The 23955-nt window shown below is 42.9% G+C and overlaps 1 protein-coding gene across 3 annotated transcripts in view; it reads left to right on the forward strand.

The window, feature by feature from the left end:
* The window catches only part of CHKA (choline kinase alpha), a 67050-nt gene that overhangs the window by 24114 nt on the left and 18981 nt on the right, over positions 1-23955 (forward strand). For 2 of the 3 annotated variants that reach the window (XR_011649852.1, XM_058305083.2), the window contains exons 2-3: positions 3192-3303; positions 14198-14251. Coding sequence is in view for 2 of the 3 variants with exons in the window: in XM_058305083.2 (XP_058161066.1) it covers positions 3192-3303; positions 14198-14251 (166 nt within the window). In the remaining variant the exon portion in view is untranslated. The remainder of the gene's footprint in view (positions 1-3191; positions 3304-14197; positions 14252-23955) is intronic. The other variant, XM_058305084.2, reaches the window with a different exon arrangement.

Below are 23955 nucleotides of genomic sequence, written 5' to 3' on the forward strand. Positions count from 1 at the left end.
CCTTTGCACAAAAATTTTTAATTTTGATGAAATCCAGCTCATCAGTTTTTTCTTTTATTGCCTATGTTTTGCTGTCATATTTAAGAAACCGTTGCAAAATCCAAGGTCAAGATTTCCCTCTATATTTTCCAAGAATTTCATAGTTTCGCTCCTTAAATCTTCAGAACCATGGCTTGCTGCTTCTAAAGCCTGTGTTCTTTATCCTAGCCTGATGCCTTCCCGCCGGCAGAATGGGCTGTCCCTTAGGAGCTTACAGTCCACGTAGGGAGCCAGCACTAGTCCACCAAGCCTATTTGAGAATAACACAAGTCTTTTATTATGTGGAATTGGGAGTTGGAAAGGGGCAGGGTGGGCCAGAGTGGTGGTGGTTATTGTTTTCAGAATATTTTTCTTGAGTCTTGAGAATTGAAAGTTAGATATTACCCAGACCTCTAAGGAGCTAACAGTGAAGATGGCCAGAGCTTCACTTAGGAGCTTGGACTTTTACCTGCCCTTAAAGGGTAGATAGTTTTTGGACAGCAGGGAGTGAGGAGTTTTCAGGTTTAGAGTAAGTAGACACGCTGATAAACTGTCAGGATTAAGTTAACTGCCCGTAACAGAAAACCCCCACGGAACAGTGGCTTAAACAGCATAGGAATTTCTTTCCTACTCATGTAAAATAAGCCTGGAAGCTGCCAGGCAGTGGCAGCTCCCTGGGTTTGATGGGGAGCCAGGCTTCTGGCCCAGTGCTCTGCCATTCGTAGGACACAGCTCCTATTCTCAAATCTAAGATGCTGCTCGAATTCTTGCCACATGTACCAGTCAAGACCTTGGCGAGAAAATGACATGTTAAAGTGGAGAACTTAGTGTAGAGTTGGTCAAATGGGTTGGAGAACTGAAAAGCACAAAAGGAACACAGGTGACTGAAGTAACTGCAGGAAGTAGGCGCCCCCCCCCCCCCCCCCGCCCCCAGGACCTGCATGCTCAGAAGAGGGAGCTGGGAGCTGGGGCTCTGAGAGGGCACCACCAGGCTGGTTTTGGAGGGCCCAAGGCAGGGGGGAGGCTGGAGCAGCTGCTGGACCTTACTGCAATACACTGGCCCTGCTTCCTCTACCCTCTTCCCCATCCTCAGTGCCCCTCTGGCACAGCACAGCGGAAAGCCAACCCAGGAAGGACAAGTGTGAAGCCGGTTCCCTGCATCACAGGTAGAGCACTGACTGGTGGGTTTGGAGTGGAGACACAGCAGCTTAATAACTGGCACAGGGAAGCGGACTTGGCCCGGTAGTTAGGGCGTCCGTCTACCACATGGGAGTTCTGTGGTTCAAAGCAAATAGACACAGAGAACAGACAACTGGGGCTGGGGGCGGGGGAGTGTGGGAAGGGGACAGAAATAAATCTTAAAAAAAAAGAAAACTGGCACACCATCACATCCTTGTTCCTCCTGGCAGGGTGGAGGAATGGGGAAGAAAGGGATAAAGGAGACAAAGTGCAGGAACCATAGGTCTTTAATTTCCGCAAGGTCACAAACCGTGCCTCTTCCATTGGCTTGACTAGCGCTGGGCAGCGTGGGCACACCTGCCTGGGAAGGCAGCTGGCAGGTAGCCTTGTCTTGAGGCACACGAACTCTGGATTCTCTCACCAAGGAAAAGGAAGAGAATGCCTGTCATCGGAGTAGAACTTTAAAAATGGGAGGTCCGCAGTTCAAACCCCAGGCCTCCTTGACCCGTGTGGAGCTGGCCCATGCGCAGTGCTGATGTGTGCAAGGAGTGCTGTGCCACGCAGGAGTGTCCCCCGCGAAGGGAAGCCCCACGTACAAGGATTGCGCCCCGTAAGGAGAGCTACCCAAAGCGAAAGAAAGTGCAGCCTGCAGTGTTCATATAGCAACATTAACAAACCTCCAGAGGAAAAAGATTCCCCCATCATCTTCCACATCAACAAATTAAGCTATTTCATTGGTCTCTCAGTTCTTGGTGGTGCTGGTCAGTATCTGCCCATAACCCTGTAACCATATCGTTGAGGTCATGATGCATGCTAGCTGTGCGTTTTAACCTCACTTTTGGAGGCGAAGAGGTTGAGCTGACTGGCATGTTCACGGATGGAACCAGGTGGAGGCTGGCGCTTTCCCATGACTGAGCTGTGTCCGTCTAGAAAGCAGTCATCCGATTTGCTGATAATTTTCTCTCCAAAAGTTGTGTGTATACTGCCGTATGATACTAATGATGTTTTTTTGGCAGGCAGGTATATACATGAAGGATTTGCTAAAGCATGTAATAGCCTCAAACACAGTCCCCTGATTTTTGAGTTTCTACTTTGTAGCTTTATGTCTGCTTTCTATGTTAGAATATTTCTTGAGGGCAGGTATGAGGGTTTTGTCTTTTATCCTGGGTTCCAACATGGTGCTTTGCTAATGAATAGCTGCATAAGATTTATTGACTAGATAAGGATAGAATTTGGGGACTTTGCATCTACTACAGTTAAGTACTTGTCTGTAATTGCTAACTGTGCAGTGTTTTTTCTTCCTTCATTTACCTCCTATCCCCTGATTTATAACCTTACATTAGACCTGGTCATTTTCTAACCCAGGTGGGTCGTTTGCCTCCAAAGCCATTCCTTGTCTGTTTAAATGGCTCTTGCAATTTATTTCTTGTCCTTGGTTCAGGGTTGAGATGAAAGAAGTTTCAGACCCTTTTCATCTCCCAGCTCCAATAGCCAGTTAATGTTGGAAGTGGTTTTGAAAAGGCTATTAGTCAAAATCGTTGGAAACTACACTTAGAGTAGAAAGCCCTGGAGAAGAAGGTTAAGTATACCCCCCAAGATTTTAACCTGGTAGTTATGGGAATGTGATGGAAATTTTGGAATGTGCAAGAACATGGACTTGAAGAACGGCAACTGGGGTTTTCCTGTACTCGCCCTGAAGAGGTCGCTTCTCTGTCCCTGTCGTTCCCCACAGGTACCTGGTGTGTGTAGATGTACATGTGCAGTTTGTTTTTTAAAAACTCTCTCCCAACTCCAATCTAGAAAAGCAGATTGGGAATTTGTTTTAATGTGCCTTTTGGAATTATTTATGTTCCAAGTTTTCTGAGAGAATAAATGTAAGACAAAGATGAGAACAAATCTTGCATGTTCCTGGCTTCTCTGCATTTCCCCAGAAGAGTGATTGATTTGGCCTTGAAAGTACAGAGAAATACTGACCTTCCTCTTTTTCCTGACAGAGGTGGCCTCAGTAACATGCTGTTCCAGTGCTCCTTACCTGACACTGTAGCAACCACTGCCGATGAACCACGGAAAGTGCTTCTCCGGCTCTATGGAGCCATTTTAAAAATGGTGAGTTCATGTGCTACTTTGGGAGTGGGAGGGGAACTTTAAAATTGTTTTCATTCTCTTTCCCAAAATGCCTGGAAAGATTTTAAATAATTTAGTGATGTTACTAAAAGTATTTAAATATATTGCTTTTATTTGAATTGGGCTGCACAAACATGGTCTATTGTTTATATTCTAAGTTCGTTTCTGCTTTTACCAATTATTTATATTAGTCAACTAGTACAGATATTCCCAGTTTCTTATCCAGAGAAGGGATGTTTGTAACATCTTTAGTTGTTTTTGATGATGAGTTAATTTTTTTAAAAGGGGAGTCTGAGCTTAATCGAAAACATAGGTTTTTAATTATAGGTTTTAAAATTTTGAAGTTCAAATTAGCATTCTAGATGTTAACTCATTAAAAATGTGTGATGATGTGAATGAACCCTTTCATTGTATAATTTTTCCTTGACGGTATCAAGCTGTGAAAGTGGTTAAGATCTGAAAATGTTGGGAAAATTTAAATGTTTGGAGGTTCCTAGCTTTTCGTAGATGCATGTATTTTGCTAAGGAAATCTGAAGTCCCTCTGCTGTTAGATTTAGGCACAGAGTCAGGGCCGTGGAGGCAGGACACTGCCCCTCAGGGCTGACTGACAGGCAGGCGGAAGACACGGCGCACTGTACCTTTCCTTTGTTTACTCGAGTTGCAGTTTCAAAAGCACAGTCTTTGAAATACTCCGAGTCATTTTGGCACTTTCAGTGATTTTAGTCTTTTTAATCATTTTAGCCATTTTCTTTTGAGGACTGTTTATGTCTGTAACAATTAAGTTCCATTTGTTCACATTTGTTTTGTGTGCTTTGTATTTAAGCAGTACTTTTAAAATACTTTTAATAACCAGCTGCTAAAATTGCATGTGATATAAGAATATTATTTAATTCTGATATGAGACTTTTGGTTTCTATTTGTAACTTAAATAGAAACTTTTGAAATATGCAGTTTGCTCCTCCATGAACTAGACAAGAGTAGGAGTCAAGTCCTACCCTCTGGAGCAGCGCTGCCAGACCTGACTGCAGTGATGAGAATGTTCTGGATCTCTGTGGTCTAGGACTTACTTAGTCACCTGGCTGTTGAATACTTGGACTATTGTGCTTGCAACTGAGGAAATGAATTTAAATTTTACTTAATTCTAACTAATTTAAATTTAAATAGTCCCATTTAGCCAGTGGCTCCTGTATTGGCCATCACTGCTCTAGATTGTGCTGTGTTACTATATAAGTAACTTCGCCCATGTCTTGGTAGTTATCTTTTTCCCTAATGGAAATTCACTATCAGTTGCTAATCTTTTGTCCCTTTTGAAATTTTAGCAATCTAGAAGTATTCCCTTACAGTACTTAAATATAAGAGAAATATCTGGAAATAGAATTTTAACTGACTATATTCTTATTTTAATTAAAAAAAAAACAAAACAGAAAGAGAGACTTGGGCAACCAAAAATAAATAGAATAATTGAAGCCAATTAAAATGGAGTTAACTCTTTGCAAATAATAGAATAGAATATGTTTTACATACAGTCTAATTTTGGAGTGGTCACTCCACATCTAGTTTCTCAATTTTTTTTAGGCACATGTTAACTTGATTCCATTCCCAAAGCTTTGTCTTCCATTGAAGAATGGAAACCGTGCTTGAAAGCATCCTGGATAGGAAGGGGGCATGATTAGTTTGCTAAATGGATAATATGAAAATGTCTAACAGTCTCACAATTGACTTTTAGACAATAGACTCATTTTTGTTGGGAAAAAAGTTCTTCCTTGATCTCGTAGGTGAAAATCTGTATTTTCAGTATAAATCACTTGGTTGAGTCCTTGGTTCAAGTGCACTCCTTTTGTCTAATTTCAAACTTAAACTCTGGAACCTAAAGCCTAAAATGTAAATATTATTTTTTAAGTCTTTTTTAAAAAAATACATAGATCACACCAATTTTCTTTTTTTTAAGCAAATATAAATATTTTTGGCCCCTGAGTTCTGCAAGGTTTAGTAGGGCATTTGTTGCCAGTTAGAATTTTAGATTAATGGCCATTGTAGACTGATGGTCATTAATGAGTACTCTGACAATAAGAGGAGGGAAGAACCAGATTCAGGTACTCTGGAAAATGACTGTAGGGAAGAGAAGGAAGAGAGAGAAGGAGACCAAGGAGCTCCTAAGATGTCAGCCAGGCCCATCCTGCCATGTGCCAGGCATCTTACCACAAATTTAAATTCCCTTTAAATACTTTCAACGAGTTTTAAAAATTTTATAATTTTTTTTCTGGAGTGAGGGTGAAATCATATTATTTGGAGTGAATCTGGCCTTTAATGGTAAGGGGAATATTTATAGTTTTCTAGAAGGCTTTTGTTTCCGTAACAACAACAAAATTACCAGGCCTTAGTAGTAAGTTGTCAGGATTATAGTATTAGTTAAGAGATAGGGCTGGGTAGATCCAGAACCCCAAATAATAAGTCACGTTACTTTCATAAATTAATGGGTTTAAGGCAAAATTAAATATAGCTTGAATCAAATGTTATGCTTTCCTTTTTTCATTCTGTAGGAAAGCGCACATACATCTGTGTACATGTATGTGTATTTAGACCTCCATAACTGGTATAACCTAAATCAGCCATATAAATACAGTTGTAGCATTCTTTAAGATCGGTTAGAATTTGCTCCTTCCTTAAAATTTTAATTGAAGATTGCACATAATGATGGGCCTATGTATTTTCTCAGAATATTTGGTGGTTTTGCTTAATTATACTATAGGTTGGTACAGTTTAGCATGTCCCTTTCCCTTTTCCAATTGTTTTGAACTTTTGAATATTTTTATCTCTCTGAGAATCACATTAAAGTAGAAATAGCTCTCGTGTTTTGATTAGCAAATGAGCTGTACAAGTGACTCAGTTTTAAAGTAATTATATGCTTTTCAACTTTCTCATTTTTCTTCATTGTGATGTTGTGCAATGTCTAACTTCCTTTATTTCCGTAGTGGCAATGAAATGACTGCTCTTTGGTGCAGTTCACTAAGGGTTAAGTAGCAGAAAGTCAAGGTAAAACCTTCTGGTTGGGTTAAGGGTTACAGTTTCTGTCCCACAAACATCTGTCTCTTCCAGCCCCTGTTTCTATAAGATGAGACATAAGCAGACTTTGTAACTGTGTCCTGGAGGCTTTGTTTAGGAATTGTGTTAATTTTCAAGGGCTTATGAAAAGTCCTGCATTTTAGCAAGGGGAGGAAAGGATCATTTGGAAACATGAGTAAGATAAAATACATACAGCTTTGAAAAACAACTATATGGTGTTACTTGTAGGACATTATTAATCATAGAATTATTGCTGTGATCTTAAAATAATAGATACCAATACAATTCATTATCTGTGTCACATGAATAGCTTTAATTTTTCATGGGGAGGAGGTTATTTTCATTAGCTGCATAAATGATGAAAAATGAAAAAAAACAACCCTCAATTGTAAAATTACCCCAAATAAAAAACTAGGTTAGTTTTATAGAAGTTTTGAGAAGAAAATAATTCAGGTTTTGCCATTATGGAAAGAGATATAATTATAAAATTAGCTATAAATGTAACTTGATTTTTTTCCTTTCTAATATTGGGAAGGAACATGAGCCCTGCAACGTCCAGTAGCAGCCTTTTCACAGGAGCAAGTTTGGCTGATTACAAATAACCAGTTTGCTTATTTATCATGAATTGTGGAAGACACAAATGTCAGTACGTATTGTTCATTCATTGTAACCCGTGCCAGTTGGCTGAAGTCTCAGGGGATTGCTTTGTCCCTTCCTCTGTCAGAACAGTGACTGTGTTAAGCCAAGTCCTTCTGTGCATGAATGGAGAGATTTGGCCTCACCGTTTCCAGCGGTCTCACAGGCATGAATGCTTATTGTACCACTCAAAGATCTCTCCTGAGTGTTGTCTGGAAAAACGTTTTTGTTTTGTTTTTTAAAAAATAGAAGGCTAATATTAGTGCTTGTTTGAGTACTAACCATAATAAAATTAAAGGCATCAAGGCACAATGCAGATATGTATTAGTAATTCAAAAGAGTAAAATTTGAGATATTGTCCTTTTTGAATTCAGAAAACAAAATATTTTCCTTATTCTCTCTTAATCCTGGTTTAATTAGAAATTAAACCACAGTAAAATATGAAATAGCCCATAGATAGTTAATATTAAATGCTTCACAAGTGAAATATTAAGTGACTGCTTAAAACCATTTCCCTGTGGAGCTGCAGTCACACTTAGGGTGCAGTCAGCCTGACTGTTCAGCTTAAAGAAGAGCCTACTTGGTCTAAGCAGCTGAGGGAACTGAATACTGTCAGTAATGGCTTTTACTCATTGGTAGTAGGGTCATTATGAGTTGTTTTGTTTACTCTGCTTTTTAAAAAACCTCTTATATCCCCTTGTACTTGAATATAGTGTAACATTTTTATTTCTAAGGTACTCAGAACTTCCCTTCTCAAAAGTGAGCAAAACGTTTTTCCTAGTGTTGCATTTTCCCATTTGATCTAACCTAGGATTTCTTTAGCTAATACTCTCCAAAGATAGTTGCCAAATTACTACCTATAGTTCTTCTGTACCTGCTTTGGTGCCTTCTTCTGACAACTAAATCACAGACTACTGTGTCTAATTTTGACATATTCAAAGTGTCTTTGTCTTGCTGGTCTTAAATGTTTGGGTTTTATAGCATGAAGCCAATCCAGATCTCTGGCCCCTGGAACGATGGTTTTGAACGCAGCCAAGCCCTCTTTGGGAAGGAATGTATTTGTGTTGGGTGGCGTGAAGGGTTTGGGGTAATGTACCACTTTAGCTGTATGTGCATGTGTTCTCTGCTGCAGGCTTGTCCATGCGATCGTGCCTAGCGCACTCTGGTTTCCAGGTGACAGACACGATTCACGGTATAGTATGAGACCTCTGAAGCTGGAGCATTCTCTACAGCTTTAATTTCTTTCTTTTAGTTCTGGGTTACAAGAAATGCTTTTTTAAAAGAAGTTGTAATGCTTGTTAAGTAGCACCAGCTACTGTTTGTGCTGTGCTTATAGAAGGTACAGTGATTACGATTTCAAAATGTTATGTATTGAATATATTACTTTTTGTTTTTTGTTTTGTTTTTGTCCAGGGCAAGTCAGATCCCTTTCTTCTGTTTCCTCAGTAGAAAATGACAAACATTTAATAATTCTAGAAGTTTATGGGCCACAACTTGAGAATTCACTTGAAATATTTAGGTTCTTCCTTCATAACAACTTTCATCATTAAAGGAACACTATATTCACATATGTACATACTGATAGTTTGGTCAGAGTTAGAAACAACCTTTCCTTTGTCCTTATAAAATGGTCCGCGTGTCTCAGCTGAGTGCGGATACCTTGATGGCGTTCAGAACTGGTGATCCGACATGGCAGTATGGCAGCATGTACAGGCTGGAGAAGAAAGGGCAGACGTCCCAGAAAGGTTGCCTGAGAGTCAGTCCTGGGGGCACTTTTGCTTAAGTATTTTAGCCCCAGAACTCTCAGGAGGTCAGTAGGTTGCCATGATGAGGGATAAATTTTGAGAAGGTCCAGAAAGGACTCTTCTTTACTGGACTTTGTCTCACCTATCCGTGTTCATGTTTTACTGGCTTATGTCTGCCTAGAGCCTTTTAGAAGCTCTAATCTCCTGTTTACTTTCATCAAGTCAGTCAATTTTTCAAAGTTCAGAAGGAATACATTAATTTCGAATGTTCTTGGGATAACTGAAAAAAATGTTAGAAATCACTAAACTCTTGTAATTGATTATGTGCTCATTAAATAATCACCTAAGCTATACTTTCAGCCATCGCTTTGTGACCTCACTTTTAATGTCTTCTCTAAAATATTTTCAGAGCATGCCATAAATGGAAACTGAAAGCTATAATAAAAATGGGATGTTTTCTTTCTTTTTTAAAATTAGAAATCAGGGAGAAGGAAAGTTAGTGTCTATGATAACACTGAAGAGAAAACACACTGCAAAATGTTAATCATCAAAAGAGTCATACAACTCCTGACCATTCTGTGGAGTCACAATTCGTACTCTTTCCTGCCCCAGCTCCCTTGAGAGATGGAGCATAGTCCTCTGAGCAGGGACCCAGCAGGCTGGGGCTCACCATAGGTGCCGCTCCACGCTGAGAATGGTTCCTCTCCTGGTCAGGCAGCACAGGCACATGGCCAGGTGGATGTTAGAACTCTTCAGCAGCCAGAAGAGTACCCCATCCTGTCCTTCCCAGGTGCCCCTTGTCTGGGCCTTGCTTGTGACGCAACTCATGGGGCTTGTCATGGGTTAGTGGAGGGAGATGGACCACAGCTTCGATGTCCTCAGAGCCGAGCTTAATTAGCATCTGGATTAGTCATTCTTAATCTTCACTTTTGTTTAAAAGAGACAATTGAACGATCCATTCAGTTCTTTTTTTGTTGGGAAGATGAGAATGTTGTCCATGATTGTGCATACATTCTTACTTGCAATACCTCAGTTTTGTGTAGCCATCATTATATTTTACATAGCATCTCTTTCCTTAATTATAACATTATCTATAATCAGTGTGGTTTTGATTACTTAAATATCACTTCTGATTTATTATACTGCTGATGGACATGTCATCTTTGTAGCTAATTCATCGCTGTTTCCACCCTGCCCCACGTGCAGATCATGCAGTAGTGGATCTTAAAAGGTAGCCCATTCAGGTACCCATTTGGGTATTACACCTGTTATAGATGACATTTAAATAGCTATCTAGAAGCACAGTCTTTATGCCACTTCCACTAACTTAATTTACACACACACACAAACTAGGGAAGACTGAGGAACTGCTTCGCTCATCTCATAAATGTTATGACTTTATCGAAAATTTTAGTCAGAAAACCGCTTTTCATTATTAGAGGAATTGTTTTTTAAGAACTAGTCAAATAGAGTTTTTTCTACCTGATGGTTTAAACAAATTTGAAGAAATAAACTTGTTATATTATGGAACATTAGGTAATTAAAAGTAGAAAATTTTCAAATCCTAAAATTGTATAAGTCAAAAATTTAATCAAATGATATTTCCTCATTCTAGCCCCAAAATGATTACCTATAGATTTTCATTTTCTTTTCAAAGCATGAAATAGAACATTTTGAAAACTGCTAGCCTGTAATACTAAAAATATAGAAATAAGGAAAGTAAAAGAGAAGTCCTCTACTCTCCCTTCTTATTTCCTAGTTCATATAATTTAGATATTTAGGAATTTAGACTTTTAATTTAAAAATTCTTGGCCAATCAAAATCTGTTTTGGGATGGCTGTAGCTTGATGTTTGAGCACCTGCCTCCATATACAAGGTCCTGGGTTCAATTTCTGGTACCCCCTAAAAAATCTCTTCCATCTTTTAAAATCTTCCCTATCAATTAAAAAAAAAATTATACATTCTTTATTACTGCTGTCAACCTTAGCTGTTTTATTTCCTCCATTACAGGTTAATGTGGTTTTTTTTTGAAAACCAAGCCAAAAAGGGGAAGAAAGGAAAGAAGGAAGGTGGGAGGAAGCCAATGGCAGTATACATTTAATTATCATTAGGCTGTTGTTGTTTTTTTAAGCTTCATACAGTGTAATTCACCCATTTAAAGTGTAGAGTTTGATGGTTTTTTAACATATTCACAGAGTTGGATGTCATCGTAAATATATTTGATGCATTCTGATTCTTTAGGTATTGAAATTTCAGTGCCCTTTTTTTTTTTTTTAAAGCTTTTCTGGGGAATTTCAGATATATACAAAAGCCTAAGGGTGTGCCACATCCCCCACACCCATTGTCCTCCCACCATGGCCAGAGTAGTTTTGAAGCGAATTCCAGATATTGCACCATTCATCCATAAATATATTTAGAAAATGATTTTAAAACAAGCATTGGGAGTGGATGTGGCTCAAGCAGTTGAGCTCCTGCCTCCCACATAGGAGGTCCCAGGTTCAGTTCTCAGTGTCTCCTGAGAACAAACGAAAAAACCAACTCAGGGAAGCCGATGTCGCTCAGTGGTTGAGCGCCGGCTTCCCACATAAATGAGTCCCAGGTTCAATCCTGATACCTCAAAAAGAAAATTACGATGATCGTCACATCAAAAATTTAATTTATTAAATATTAAATAGCTAGTCTGTTCAGATTTCAAATAAATGTAAAAAAATTTTAGTTTTATAATTTGGGAAAGATAAATTTTAGCTTCCAAGTTGGAAAAAAGTTTGTATAATATTTGAATATCTGCTTTTAGTAAATTTGTGTCTCTTAAGTAAAATCCCACAGATTCCAAAGTATATTTTACTTCCCGTCTTTCTGGACACACAAGTTCTCTGACCTCTCTTTGGTACTGAGTCTGCCACTTCCTGGCATACCTCAGGAAGGGCTTCTCTTCTCGTGGGCATCTACTTGGGTCATGATTTCCTGGTTCTTTTCTTTATGGGATTTAGGGAACCTGAACATTCTGTACTGAGGAAACAGAACAGAGGGCTGGGGTTACAGAAGTCCGTCTTCCCTCCCGATGGTGCTCCTGTGGTGGTAATGCATCATTGGCGGGAGCAGTGGCGTGGGTTGGGGACGTTTATTAATGGAGTTTACTTCCACTTACAGTGCTAGTATTTTAAAAAGGAATGGCCTTGGGAACTAAGCCAGTCTGTAATTTGGATGAAATAACTTGCTTTTGAGAGCACCATTAGATAAGGGAAAGGGACTTCTGTTGGCTAAATAACCCATTAACTGTATCTCCCTAAGAAGATACAGTTAGAGTAATAACAGTGTAGGAATAACCATAGTCATTTAGAGTTTTGTACAGGTCAAATCCCGTTACAACAAATTTCAGGAGGGTATCCAAATTCCTTCTTTGTCTTAAAGCTTTTCCTAGAAAGTATAAATATTTAATGTATCAGATTGTAGAAACTTTTTTTTCCCTCCTTCTTTAGTCTTCCTTGAGGAAAAAAGCATAAGGACTTAATGTTTTGGGGATAGTTTAGTCCTAGGGATTCAATATTCTGTTAGTCCCTTAGCCAGTCTGCCTACTGCTGGGACCAGGGCTGTACATTTTCAGCAGCTAGTCAGCTCCCCTGCTGTATATTGCTCCGCAGGTTTGCTTGCCTGTGCTCTCAGTGCAAGAGTGATCATTTATTCACGCAGTCCAAAAAAGTGTAGTAAGCCTCAGGATTTGCTTGGTACTTTGGCTGAAGACTCCGTAAGTAAAACACTTGGTCCCTTCCTCTTCCCTGAGAGCTTATGGTACTTGGGAAAGGAGTCAACTAGAGAGTAAGTCCAAGGAAGCAGTACAACCAGGAGAGTGTTGAGAGCGAAGGAGGATTCAGCTGTCATGGTGCCTAGCTGCTCCTCCTCTGTAGGGAGCAAGGTCTAAACGTGCTTCCGTGATATTTTAATGATTCTAGCTTTCTTTGTAACGGGATTTAACCTGTAACATCTTTCATCAGAGAAACTCAGTTTACATGAATGAAAATATCATATATCCCCATTTGTACTTTCTGTACTTTTTATAAAATATACTTAACTGTATGTTGAAGATATTATAGAAAATGTATAAATGGAAGCATTGAGAGCCTTTTTCAGTTAGGTTCATGAACATGGATATTTATTTTGTTTATTTTTATATTGAGTAAGATAGATTATGTATTGTTTATACAAAACATGCATTATTACGTCTGTGGAATGTTATTTCAGTGTCTGATGGATGAGAGTGGTTGCTTTAAAATCACTAGGATTTTTTAATGGTGCTAGAGTAGCTGGTGTTGCTTAACGTGGCATTTTTTTTCCTGTCCACACTTTTCACCCTTGGTACAGGTATTTTTGATAAAGCTGTGGAATGGAAAGGTATGTTTTTCATGGGATGTTCAAAGAATCTATTACCTTTAAAGTTTAAGTTTTTTAAAGAGGCTACCTTATGGGTTTCCTTTTGTGTCTGGCTTAAGCAGACTTAGTTTAATTGTAACAAATAATACATACTTTTAGAAGCAATGCTTGAATATAAAATTTTGACATGGCACTTAAGTTTCTGACACTTTCCCATTGCCTTATTAAAGATAGTATAAAGGTTTTTAAAGCACTTGGGGTGGGGGGTTGCTTTTAAAATATATGGTCTCTGTCATGAAGAATGCAGTCAAAGAGTTGCTTATGGTGGTTAATGATCCAATATGTTGTTATTCTAGAATTCTCAATTTCATTGAGGAAAGTGATGTAAAAGTCTCCCTTAACATATTAATATATAAAATAAGCTTAGGGATTTTATTAAACTCACGTACTCCTATTTTTGGTGGAGGAAGAATTCAGATTTAGCTAATGACTGACTGAACTAGAAGGGTCATTGTCTGTGAAAGTGGAGAGTTTGGTCGAGGGCACGTCAAGGTTTCCTGCCTGCACAGTGCTTTCATCTCTGTCCGAGTTCTGTGCTGACCCTGGCTTTCCACAGGCGTGTTTCCACAGCCTGTTCTTGCAGGAAGAAAACCTTCCTGGGGACAGTGTTGACTTGAAAGAACCTGTTAGCTAAATTGGTGAGAGCTATAGCTTGACCACTTTTCTTTAGAAATCTTAATTGGAAGAATGTGCTCTATTTACTTTCCTCTAACAATGAAATTGTTAAAAGTATTTGGGGATGGTTCTTGACACTTGAAGCTACTCGGTCTCAGTGACACACCCATTTTCTTATAAAGAAATGAAGCTTATTCTAAAGTGTTGGTCTGGTGTGGAGACTGGTGGTCTACTTTAGACTGCTCCTGATCGTGTCAGTGGGCTGGTAAACCTCCATTAAAGTAACCTGATGGTTTGGTAAACTCTGACTGTTCTGGTGGTTGCAGAGTTAGTGTCTGCGTTAGTGTTCCCCATCTCACCGGAAGTGTTTGCTTTTTCTCATTCATAGAGGTCCTGTAATAAAGAGGGATCCGAACAAGCTGAGAAAGAAAATGAATTTCAAGTAAGTAATGAAGCCCATTCTGCATCTTATATGAGATGTAAACTGTTGTTAGCAAAACTTGACTGGTCCATGGTTTGGCAGGGCCTCGTATCTGCCCTTGGAAAGTCCCTGTCTTTCTTAGAGGAAGGGCTGTTGGTATAACAGAGCCTTAGGAAAATGCAGTGAGAGCTTTGAGTATCCTTATTCCTTCTGAGTGTGTAGACAGTGGAACAGCACTTGGGCGCTAGGAGGCAGAAGTGTCGGCTGATGTGTGTGATGTCCTGACATGGAGGCGTCCCGGCTGACGCTGCTGCCCTGGGGCTCGTACTCCCATTAGGCAGTGGGGCCCTGTCCGGTTGTGTTGATAGCCTCCTCCTTCCATGGGGGAGGTGGTAGTGTTTTTTCTGACACATGCTCCCCAGGTGGAATCTGCTTTTTCTAGACTAGAATAGTGGCTGAAATTGCCCCTTTCTCTGCAATGCATGTGTTGAGAAGAGCTTGAGGTTGAGACCACTGACAAGTCACCTCATCCCCAGTGTGAGGTGCAGAGGTGGAGGGTCTGGATGTCTCACAGGCCCTTCAAAGTCACATGTCCAAGCCTGAACACGTGGTCTCCCCCCACAAGATGAGCTCTGGTCCTTCAGGTGTTCTCTTTCCCAAGGAGTGGGGCTCAGTCACTCAGCTCGTTAGGCAGGCCAGGAAGCACGTGTCGTCTCCACAGCCACCCTCTCCCTCACGCCCATGTCCAAACCATGAGTTCTGCTGCTGTTTCCCTTTGAGTCACCTCTTCGATCTTTCTCCTTCTCTCCATCTGTACCATCGTCTCCTCTCTGGTTTCCCACAAACCATTCCCTTCTGCGTTGCCAGCGTGATCCTTTTGAGTTACGATATGATTGTGTCACCCTCTTGCTTAAAACTCTGCAGTGGCTTACTCTTTGGTTTGAGCCAGGTGGGCTTTGTCCTCCCAGATCCTCATGGCCTGACCCCTGCCGACCTTTCTGGCCTCCTCTCACAGCACACCCCGCCTCGTTCCCTGTTCTCCAGCCACGTCGTCCTGAGCTCATCCTGCCACAGGGCTGTTGCAGATACTGTTCTTCTGGCTGGAATGCTCCATGCTGTCTCTCTTTGTCTCTCTCTGTCTGTCTGTCTGTCTCTCTCTCACGCGCATGCACACGCACATGCACACCTACTTAGGATCTCAGCTCAAAGGTTACTTTCATGGGAGTCTGTCCCGGGCATTCTTGTCTAGGGAGGGACTTGTAGTGAGTAAAGAAGGTGAGATGTGTAAGAGTGAGGAGAGGACCAGCGAAGGCTGCCTCAGGGCCCAGGGCCAACAACCTGGTTACCTTCCCTCTTGGACATTAATTTGTGTTTTTGTGTTTTTTTAGAAGGTATCAGGGGTTGAGACCAGACCTTGTACAAGGGAAACAGGCGCTCAGCCACTGAGCTACACCCACTCCCCAATTAATTTGTTTAAAAAAAAAATTGTTGTGATCTGATCAATTGAGCATAGTATTAGTTTTGCCAAAACTGGATTTGACCCCCATTCCTAGAGGGGAGGAGCTTTGCTGCCAACTTAAACAGAGAACTTGTTTTCTTCAGCAGAGGCGGAAGGGCAGCTGTGCCCTCGAGGCTGGTGGGGCCGAGGCAAGACTGGCAGTGGCCTGGACCTCCACGGCCTCTGGAGGCTCCTGGCCCCTGCATCCCCCTGGCTGGGCAGGGTGGGCTCACTCCCGCTGGGCTACTTCAGACTGTTTTTTCTCTCCATTGATTTTCCTTCTTGAACATGCTGTTTTGATGATCCCCAGGCTTCCTCCTGACTTCGGTGGGTTTCCTCTGGTTTCTGCTGGCTGCTTCAGCCTTCTCCAGGGCACAGCGTAGCGGCCCAGCTTGTGTTTACACAGGGGCCCTGCCTTCAAGGTGGTGGCCTTGGGGCCAGTGGCTGCTCTTCAGGCAGGGGCCACTGCCTGGCCAGGCTTCTGCAGCAGGGGAAGCTGAGAAGCCCTGAGGGGTGCGGTGGATGTCTCCGGTCCAGCCTGCCCTTGTCTGCTGGGGCGCACACTCTCCCTGTCCTCTCCTCTCATCATCCTGACATGCCCTCCCCTCACGGGAGCCATCGACCACTGTATACCTCTCCGTTCACCTCTGCCTGCTGGATTTCAGCTCAGGGCCTAACAGAAAGCAGTGGGTAATCCAGTTTTGGATCAAAAGGCAGGCAGCCAAATGTCAGAGTGGAGAAGTCGGTCTCATCTCCTTTGAGCCCCTGTGACTCTCCAGGCTTGGGTCTGCAGCTCCTCCCCTGACTGTTTCCTCCACCTCCTGCCCTCGTCTGAAGCCCCGCTGCCCCACAGGACCCCAACTCCACTGCCACCCTCTCCAGAGGAGGACAGTTTTTTCCCATCACCTCCCACATACTTTGGGGCCACTATTGGGGTTGATGCCTTCCTTGTCCCTTCCTTTTTCCTGCTTCCAAACCATTTATCCTCCCCTGAAAACACCCGTTCCTTTGAGGCTCTGCCACCCACACCCCTCCTGATGGCTGCCCTGCAGTTTACCCTCAAGCACTGTGACAAATTCAGCACCTGGCTTGGCCTTGAGTCCATTCCTGTCCCTGCTGGCATTCTCTGTCCTCTGTATCATGACCTCCTCATCCCCTAACCATCTTTTCCTTCCATCCTCCCCCTGGCATCCATTCCCATGGAAGCACCAGAAACTTCGACATGGGACATCCACTTTTAGCAATTCCGCCACCTCCTAAACTTCCCTCTCACTTTGGTATGCCCACCACTACCGTGCTAGGACTCCTGTGGAGGCCTCCGATCCCGCATACCTGCCTCCTGCCCTCCGCCCCCTCCCGCCTCTCCTCTGAGAGGAGCTGAGCTCGCTATCCAGCCCTTGCCCACGTTCTCAGAGCCTCTCCCCACTCTGCACTCGTGCTCTCGTAGGAAGCCCCAGCCCCTGCTGAACCCAGCTGCGTGCTTGCCTTATCTGTGCCTGCACCCAGGCAACTAAACACTGCCAAAGAGCAACGACCCTCTTTTTTTTTTTTTTTTTTTGGATGTAGATATTTTTTATTTTATTTTATTGACTTTGTAATAATATTACATTAAAAATATATATGTGAGGTCCCATTCAACCCCACCCCCCCCACCCCACCTCTCCCCCCCCAGCAACACTCCCTCCCATCATCATGACACATCCATTGGATTTGGTAAGTACATCTTTGGGCACCTCTGCACCTCATAGTCAGTGGTCCGCATCATGGCCCATACTCTCCCCCATTCCATCCAGTGGGCCCTGTGAGGATATACAATGTCCGGTGATTGCCTCTGAAGCACCATCCAGGGCAGCTCCATGTCCCAAAGACGCCTCCACCTCTCATCTCTTCCTGCCTTTCCCCATACCCATCAGCCACCATGTCCACTTTTCCCAATCCAATGCCACCTCTTCTATGTGGACATTGGATTGGTTGTGTCCATTGCACCTCTATGTCAAGAGGAAGCTCAGATTCCACATGGATGCTGGATGCAATCCTCCCACTTTCAGTTGTAATCACTCTAGGCTCCATGGTGTGGTGGTTGTCCTTCTTCAACTCCATCTTAGCTGAGTGTGGTAAGTCCAATAAAACAGATTGTAGGTGCTGGAGTCTGTTGAGGCTCAGGACCTGGCTATCACTTTGCCAGTCCAGAGATTCAAATCCCCTAAATATATCTTAAACCCCAACATTAACTGCACCTCCAGCACATTAGCATGAAAGTCTTATGAAGGGAGATCCCATCTGAGTCCAGATTCATCACACATAAACACCATTTCCAAAGAGGGGCCATCTGACCTGGTAGTTAACCCCATCGGCCATGACCATAACTCCCATGGGTCTCTTTAGCCCTCAAAGGAACCAATATCTGGGGGTTGTATCTGCTTTATCTGTCTCTCTGACTCTGCTCAGTTGTGCATAAGGGAGCAACGACCCTCTTGGGCTCTCTGGTGCCCTTTTACACCCGAGGCACTGAGCCTCAGATGGGCGCTTCCCACTGCTTGGGAGCCTGCTTTCCTGGCTGGAGATGTTTATTTCACACCTTCTCCTTTCTCTTCAGACCTCCCGCCTCACTCTGTAAGCATGTGACATACCCTCATTGTTTGGCTACCTGTTTTCTCCTTAGAGTCGCCCGTCATCTCCTCCGCCTCCGCACACATCTTCCCAATGGCTCCCTGTGGAGGACCACCTGTCCCACATGCCACGCTCCAGCAGTGCTATCTGCCACCTTAAGGACCAGGCTTCCTGGCTCGCCCCTTGCCTCCCCAGGTCTGCCCGTCTGCCCTCTTTACGGAGCCGCCATTCCCTGGGCTCCATGGGCCCCCTTGGCTCCCAGCCCACCCTCTGCTTTCAGAGCAGATTTCTGGAGAGGGTATTTGCACACATAGTCTCTGCTTTCTCACTTCCCAACCCCTCTTTATCAGAAAAAAAGTTTTCAGAGTATTGGGAAGTATAAAGAATGTGTAACAAACACCTTTATTCCCACCACCCCAACTTGGTGACTGTGATTTTGTGTTGCTCAGGTTCAGTCTCAGCTGTGTGCACTTGCTCTCCTCCAGTCCATCACAGTTCCTCTTTTTCGTATTTGCTGTCTTACGGCTTAGGAAGAGTACAGGTTCTGATCATTTTGTAGACTGTCCCCTCAATTTAGGTTTGTCTCATGTTTTCTCTGATTATTTGGGATGATGGTTTTACATTTTTGGCAAGAATACCCATAGTATTATGTTTTTTCTCAAGGTTCATGATATCAGTGTTCCTATTGTGGGGTTTTAATCTTTTTTCCAGAAGGTAAAACTTTACAGATAAAGCAAGGGGTCAGTCGCCCCTTCCCTGTACAGTCCCTTTTGCCCACTTTTGACCTCTGCACACTCTTAGCCCCAGTCTGGCACCTCCTGCTGTCACGCCTCGATTCCGTTGCCAGCAGCTTCCATGTGGTCAGACGCCACAGGCGCTTTCCTCTCCTCCTCCTCCACCCTGGGCAGCCGCAGCACGCCTCCATGGGCCAGAAGCCCCCTCCACGACGCAGCCAGTGCCCTGCTGCCCCTTGCTTCTCTTGCTCAGCCTCCTTTCCTCCTGCCCCAGATAAATCTGTTTTCCAAGTGGTGGTTTGTAAACCTTGTAATGGGGCATGAAATGCCAGCGTTTTTGTTGCCTTTATTGAGCACTGCACAGGTGTGAGGGAAGGTGTTGTCATGTGCAGCTCTTACTGGAAGCCGTTGCTGGAAGTGTCGCGAGTTCTTTGGCCTTTCCTGCTTCTTCCTCTTCATCAACACTCTATCCTCAGGTGACCGCATCCAGTTCATCAGCTTTAAACATTGCCCCAGACCTTTCCATAGGCTCAGCCCTCTACTCATGTTGTGGCTCGACAGCACCCTCTGCAGGCTCACTGGCTTTGCCAGACTGGTCTTGCACCCTTCTCTTTTCTTGACTACCCTGCTCCAGCTGTACCTCGGCCTCCCAGTTCCTCGGACGAGCCAACCCTGTTCCTCCCTTCCTCAGGTCTTTTTCTGGCTCCTTGTCATTGCTCTTAGGTCAGCGTGGCCTTGGGAGAGGCCACCTAGTTGCACTGCCGTGTCCTCTTCTGTTTCCTCTGTTGCAGCTGTCCCAGGTCTGTCTCTTCAGTAGATTGGCAGCTCCATGAAGGCAGGGCCTCAAAGTATTTCATTCTTGGAGCATAGAGTCAGGTAGGCAGTAGACAGTTACTCATTGTCTTTTTGGGTGAATGGATGAATCCATCTTTATTTCCGAAGGCAGATTAAGTATGCTAGTCTGTAGACAAACCAGGCTGAACCAGGCACAGAGTGGGGCGGCCCACCACAGCCATGCTTGTCTGACCCATTTTTTACCTGCTCAGTTTCCTTAAGGAGCACACAGGACGGTGTTGAGAGACGGTGGTTGATGTCTTCCTTCTAAAATTCTTCTTAACCTGGCCATTTTTCTTACATGTGCTTTGGTGTTCCACTCGTGTTTCCTTCCTCTCCAAATTCTAACCCCCACACGCCCATTCCTGCCCTTCTCCCCACTATTGAATATTGAACTGGAGCATTACCTAAGAACATAGGTATCTTTTGTTTACAGTGCTCAGAACGATGTTAAACAGAACCGGAAGGTTCTTGAGTCTCTTTTCATCTCCTTTCTCACTTCTGGGAAGGGATTGTTTGAGCTCCAGAGGCGCTGGTGATGTGTTCACTCCAAGGACCAGGGACAGTGCCACAATGAGTCAACTCCCCATCTGTGGTTCTGATGGGTGTGCTGTGCAAAATGGTAAACAGGTGATGTAGTAAAGGGAGGTTCAAATCTGGATATAAAATTTAAAATATCAAACGCTGGGGGATATTTAGGCTCAGATATGTGTATATGTTGTGTTTTATTTTATTTTATTTTTTTAGAGATTTATTTATTTATCTCCCCTCCCCTCCCCCTCACCCCAGTTGTCTGTTCTCTGTGTCTATTTGCTGCGTGTTTTCCTTTGTCCGCTTCTGTTGTTGTCAGTGGCATGGGAATCTGTGTTTCTTTTTGTTGCGTCATCTTGTTGTGTCAGCTCTCCGTGTGTGCGGCGCCATTCCTGGGCAGGCTGCACTTACTTTCGCGGTGGGCAGCTCTCCTTATGGGGCGCACTCCTTGCGCGTGGGGCTCCCCTATGTGGGGGACACCCCTGCATGGCAGGGCACTCCTTGCACGCATCAGCACTGTGCATGGGCCAGCTCCACACGGGTCAGGGAGGCCCGGGGTTTGAACCGTGGACCTCCCATGTAGTAGACAAATGCCCTAACTGCTTGGCCAAGTCCGCTTCTAGATATGTGTATATGTTTTATGCGGTGCCTTCAACTTAGTCATTCTACACAGGGAAAAATTGAAAAACAATTTTTTTTTTCCAATAAATTATTTATTGAGGGTCTGCTTAGTCATGTTGCAGGGGATTCAAAGGAAATAATTACAGGTGCTTAGAGGTTCATCTCTGAATGGACATGAGAAATCAAGGTAATAATACAAGATTTCATTCATCCATCAAATATTTCTTCTATACAAAACAAGCCATTGAGAATCTTGGTCTGAGGTAGATGGACAAGGAAACAAAGTCTGGCCTCGAGGGGGCCCCGAAGTGTGAGCTGAGACTGATCAAGAGCTCTACTTACTTTTTGGTGTCTTGAGAATGAGTGTGAGATGTACCAGAGATGACAAGCAAGAATTGCTGTTGAGACTTTGGTAACATACTAGGTAGTGCTAGATGGTTGAGAAGGCTTTAAATGCTAGGATAATATAGCTTTAATCTGATAATGGGGACCTTTTATATTTTTATACCACCCCATCCATTAAAACAGATTCATTATGTGAATATGGAAGCCATGCCATTGATAATATATTTTTAAAGTTTCTTTTCTGGGGAGAATAAAGGAATTACATTTGACCAAGGTGCAAGGCTTAGTATTCAGCTGCAAAACAGGATTCATACCTTTGAAGCTATCATTTAACATTCAGCAGCTACTATGTGAGAGCCTACTATGTGCCAAGCACTTGCCATTACACAGTAATAAACAAGATGAAGGGTCTGACTCCCATGGAGCTCAGGAGTCTAGTAGAGTTGACCACTATTTATGTACTATACTAAGCAGTTAGTACATTTTAATTAGGATAAGCTTGAGGGTATTATCCCTGTTTTATGTGAGATTCAGAAAGTTGCCTAAGGTTAGGCTGGAATTACCTGGAACTTCTGTATCAATCTAAAACCAGAGCTTTTGAGCATTTGGTTATCCTGCCTCCAGTAGCACTGTCATCTCAGAATCTCCTGGGAATCCATCATCTTCGTTATTTTTTTAACAGAGTTAATCTATTAAAAATGATTTAGGCTAGACCCAGTCTGTATAAAAACATAGAAAAAAATTAAAAAAAAAAAAACATAGGAAACTGTTAGGCAGTAATTCTTTCAGAACCTGGCCAAGTAGGGTCGGGTAGGGGTGCTAAAAAAGAGTTTTTGAATACACTCCCTGTGGTGGTTTAAAGCTCTGTGTACCCCTAGAAAACCATGTTTGTAAATCTAATCCATTCCTGTGGGTGTGAACCCATTTTAAGTAGGACCTTTTGATGAAATTACTTCAGTTAAGGTGTGACCCACCTCATTCAGAATTGGTCTTAATCCTATTGCTAGAATCCTTTATATAAGAATGAAATTGAGACAGCCATGAAAGCAAGAAACTGAAATCTATAAAACCTGGAAGAGAAGGGAGAGATGAGCATATGCTGCATTGTGCCTTGCCACATGGCAGAGGAGCCAAGGATCTCTAGCAGCCCACCCTCAATAAGAAAACATAGCCTTGAGGATGCCTTGATTTGGGTATTTTCTTGGCATCAAAACTGTAAGCTCATAAATTACTGTGGTGTAAGCCAAGCCTTTTCATGGTATTTGCTAGAGCAGCCTAGGAAACTAGAACAATTCTCTTATATAAATTCAGTAACTATCAACTGTTTCTTGTGTATTATAAGGATTTTCTATACACATACAAGCATTCACATGTTTGTGTGTATATATACACATGTGTGGTGAATTAAAGATGGCCGAATTCTTTGCCACTCCTCTCATCAAATGGTATAATCTGTCTTCCTTCTTGTATCTCGGAGGTCTCTGATTAAGAGACTACAGAAGAGACACTAACTTTTAAGATCTGCTTTCACCCACTTGGAATCCAGTTGCCGTCCTAGGTTTCAAGCCATATGAAGAGGCCCTATGGCAAGAGAAGTAAGATGCTCCTTCCAGTCATCATCCCAAACTTAGCTCCCAGGTGACAGCCAGCTCCAAGTGCCAGCCAAAGCAAGTCATTAGTGACATCATCAATATGGTGGGTTCCATCTTCCCAAATATTTTTTTAACAAGCAAAAACTTGCAGAATCAATTTTCTCAGAGCTCTGGGAAAACCAGTTAAAAGGGCTGCAGCAACTAGGTGAGTTTCAAATCAAGAAAAAGGCCATTTAAAAAAAAAAAAAGGAAAAACTTGTGACATTGTTGCTGACCTTAGATAGAAGATCAAAACACCACTGTCATGAAGCGGACTTGGCCCAATGGATAGGGCATCCCCCTACCACATGGGAGGTCTGCAGTTCAAACCCTGGGCCTCCTTGACCCGTGTGGAGCTGGCCCATGCGCAGTGCTGTTGCGCGCAAGGAGTGCCCTGCCACGCAGGGGTGTCGCCCGCGTAGGGGAGCCCCACACGCAAGGAGTGCGCCCCATAAGGAGAGCCGCCCAGCATGAAAGAAAATGCAGCCTGCCCAGGAATGGCACCACACACACGGAGAGCTGACACAAGATGACGCAACAAAAAGAAACACAGATTCCCAGTGCCACTGATGAGGATAGAAGCGGTCACAGAAGAGCACACAGAGAGCAGACAACTTGGGGGCAGGGGGGAAGGGGAGAGAAATATAAAATAATAAATCTTAATTAAAAAAAAAACCCACTGTGGAGGAATGTTTGGCGGTTCCTAAAGAAGTAGAATATAGATTTGCCATGTGACCCAGCAATATCACTGTAGGTGTGTACCCAGAAGAACTGAGAGCAGTGATACGAACAGACATCTGCACACTGATGTTCATAGTGGCGTTATTTGCCAAAAGTTGGAAACAACCCAGGTGTTCATCACCTGATGAATAAACACACTTATCTATTTGGTTTTCAAACTGTGTTCCCATAACTCTGTCC

This window comes from Dasypus novemcinctus, chromosome 10, assembly GCF_030445035.2.
Source record: "Dasypus novemcinctus isolate mDasNov1 chromosome 10, mDasNov1.1.hap2, whole genome shotgun sequence".
Classification (NCBI taxonomy): domain Eukaryota; kingdom Metazoa; phylum Chordata; class Mammalia; order Cingulata; family Dasypodidae; genus Dasypus; species Dasypus novemcinctus.